Source organism: Montipora foliosa, chromosome 4 (assembly GCF_036669935.1).
Source record: "Montipora foliosa isolate CH-2021 chromosome 4, ASM3666993v2, whole genome shotgun sequence".
In the NCBI taxonomy this organism is placed as follows: Eukaryota; Metazoa; Cnidaria; class Anthozoa; order Scleractinia; family Acroporidae; genus Montipora; species Montipora foliosa.
In genome coordinates, this window is record NC_090872.1 from 17,897,837 (window position 1) to 17,900,336 (window position 2,500).

The 2,500-nt window shown below is 43.8% G+C and overlaps 1 protein-coding gene across 2 annotated transcripts in view; it reads left to right on the plus strand.

Moving 5' to 3' along the window:
- Window positions 1-1,893, plus strand: part of LOC138000123 (major facilitator superfamily domain-containing protein 8-like) — a 17,113-nt gene extending 15,220 nt beyond the window's left edge. For both annotated transcript variants that reach the window (XM_068846295.1, XM_068846296.1), the window contains one exon: window positions 1,753-1,893. In XM_068846295.1, the coding sequence (XP_068702396.1) occupies window positions 1,753-1,860 (108 nt within the window). In that variant the 3' untranslated portion in view covers window positions 1,861-1,893. The remainder of the gene's footprint in view (window positions 1-1,752) is intronic.
- The last annotated feature ends 607 nt before the right edge of the window (window positions 1,894-2,500 follow it).

Here is a 2,500-nt window from a genome sequence, read left to right on the forward strand (position 1 = left end):
AATCTTGGTACTAGGTTTTTGTCCACTTGTTACTCGAACTTCTGGTGGATTCCGTCTTAATGCGAATCAAGTCAAATCAAGTCAAAATCGAGTCAAATGAAACGAACTTGTTTTGCAGGTGCAATAGTGCTATCTAGCGCTATCCAGTGGATTGCCTCTGGCCTGGTGGGATTCTTAACACTGTAAACAGTTGTTTTTGTTGTATGCCATTGGCCCTGTAAGCCCTACTGTGAGTGGTTAATTAAGAATGTGTGTAAGATTGACTAAAACTCCGTGTCATCCCTGAGAGGGAAGGGGGGGGGAGAGGTGTTGTTGATATGACCACCACACCAACCTGACTCCCCAAGGCGTATAGCTCAGGGTATTTCAAGATACTAACCCCATCCATCCACCTGGTGACTTCGGTGAACAAACGAGAACCTTCCCTTGGGGCAAATCCCGTCTCTCAGGGCGCTTTCCTTTTGTCAGAACTGACCGGCCAGATCTGTCATTTTGCATAGAAAATGTAACAATTTTAAGGAACACTGGCATAATCCCTCGCATTCTTCTGGAGGAGGACGATATATACTGAGTATATATTGTCCTCGACTTCCAAATTCCCGGTCTGGCCGGTCATTCCCTGCTAGTAGCAAAGGTCTCCTTTCTTTTGCGTTCGCTGGGTTGGCAAGTACCGGAGAAGAGACCTCTGCCGTGGGTCGAAACTCTCTTTGATCCAAACCGCCGTCCGCAACCTTGGACGGCACTCTTCAAACCTCATGCCCCATGATATGTTTGCTGACTGTGACTTGAGCCCACTGTGTTCCACGCATTCCTTTACAGTAAGGGAGCCCACACAACATGAAGTATGACGTGAGGATTCGGTCGCTAAGTAACCGCTGCTCAACACAGTGAATTTCAACCCATGCGCAGAGGTCTCTTCTCCCATACTCGTCAACCCAGCGAACGCAAAAGAAAAAGATACCTCCGCTGCTAGTAGGGAAGGCCGGTCAGTTCTGTCAAATGAAAAGCGCCCTAAGGTGCGGGAAGAAGAGAGACCCTGGGAAAACCACCTTGCATCTCATTTGCACCTCATTAAAAAACGAGCATATTGTATCATGAATGAAGGGGGTAGTTTCTAAAGAAACTGTGGTGCTGCGTCGGTGGGGAAGTAGTATACAATACCAAGCAAGCATGAGGCGTCGGATTGCGGAAAATTAATTCAGTTTTTAAACGAAGAAGGCATGATACAATATACAAAAATTTGGTTTTATCAACGGAGTTGATAATTAACGAGTATTGAATTCGGTTTTCGCATGTTAGCGATAATTATCAAGGCCTCAGTTTGTGTTATCCGCCTCAGCCTTCGGCTTCAGCAGATAACACAAACTTTGGCCTTGATAATTATCGCTAACATGCTCAACCTCATCCAATAATTGTAAATTGGCCACCGTACAGAGATTCTAAAAGCTGGCGTTTCGAGCGTTAGCCCTTCGTCAGAGCGAATGGAGCAAATGGATTTGCTCTGACGAAGGGCTAACGCTCAAAACGCCAGCTTTTAGAATCTCTGTACGGTAACCAATTTACATTATCAACTCCGTTGATAAAACCAAATTTTTGTATATTGTATCATGCCTTCTTCGTTTAAAAACTGAATTAATTTTCCGCAATCCGATGCCTCATGCTTGCTTGGTAGTGCAGCTGTAAGTTTCCCGCCTTAAGGTGCTGTCATCATGTCAGTATTTTTACAGAAAGCAACTCTTATTTTCCTTTCAGCTTATGATATTCCTGTCTTTTCACCGGCTTAAGGCACCAAGCAAACAGATGCCAACACCATACAGTGAAATAATCGCCGACAATGAGCGACAACCATTACTGTCGTGAAAGGAAAGCAGTATCATGATATCGGGCTCATCCGGAAGACGACTACGACCTTTAGATTGGAAGACGACTACGAGTACCAGTTTTTCGTACTGAGCATGCGTATAAGGTTTGGAAGCCGACAATTTTCGAAGTGTGCGTGCTCAGAACGGAAAACTCGTAGTCCTCCTTGTCCTCCGATAAAAAGGTCCCTGTTTATCTCACGGATAACAGACAACTAAGAACTTGGGGCAATGTTGAACTGTGTTGTGGTGGTTTGTTAGTTCCCATCTCCCAGTAACAACTTCGCACAACCGAGTCGACAATGTGTTCGTATGAAAAAAATAACGTAACATAGACCACATTCATAAATGACGGCCAATAAATTATTCCTTTGTCCTAATAAGACCATCTAGTCTCGTTTGCATTGACAAAATACAAAAAAAAAATGTTGCTTTAGAGCGAGGCTAGTTGGTCAAATTAGCACGAAGACAAGAATAATTTTTTGGCCGCCATTTGTGAATGCCGTCTATAAGGAAAATAATGGTTTGTTTTAAGTTTATCATATGCATACACATACATGATAGCACGTACACTTGAGTTACTATAGAGGTTAAGCTTTGCGTTTGTTGTCGACGTCAACTACAGGCTGCTGATGCTGTCG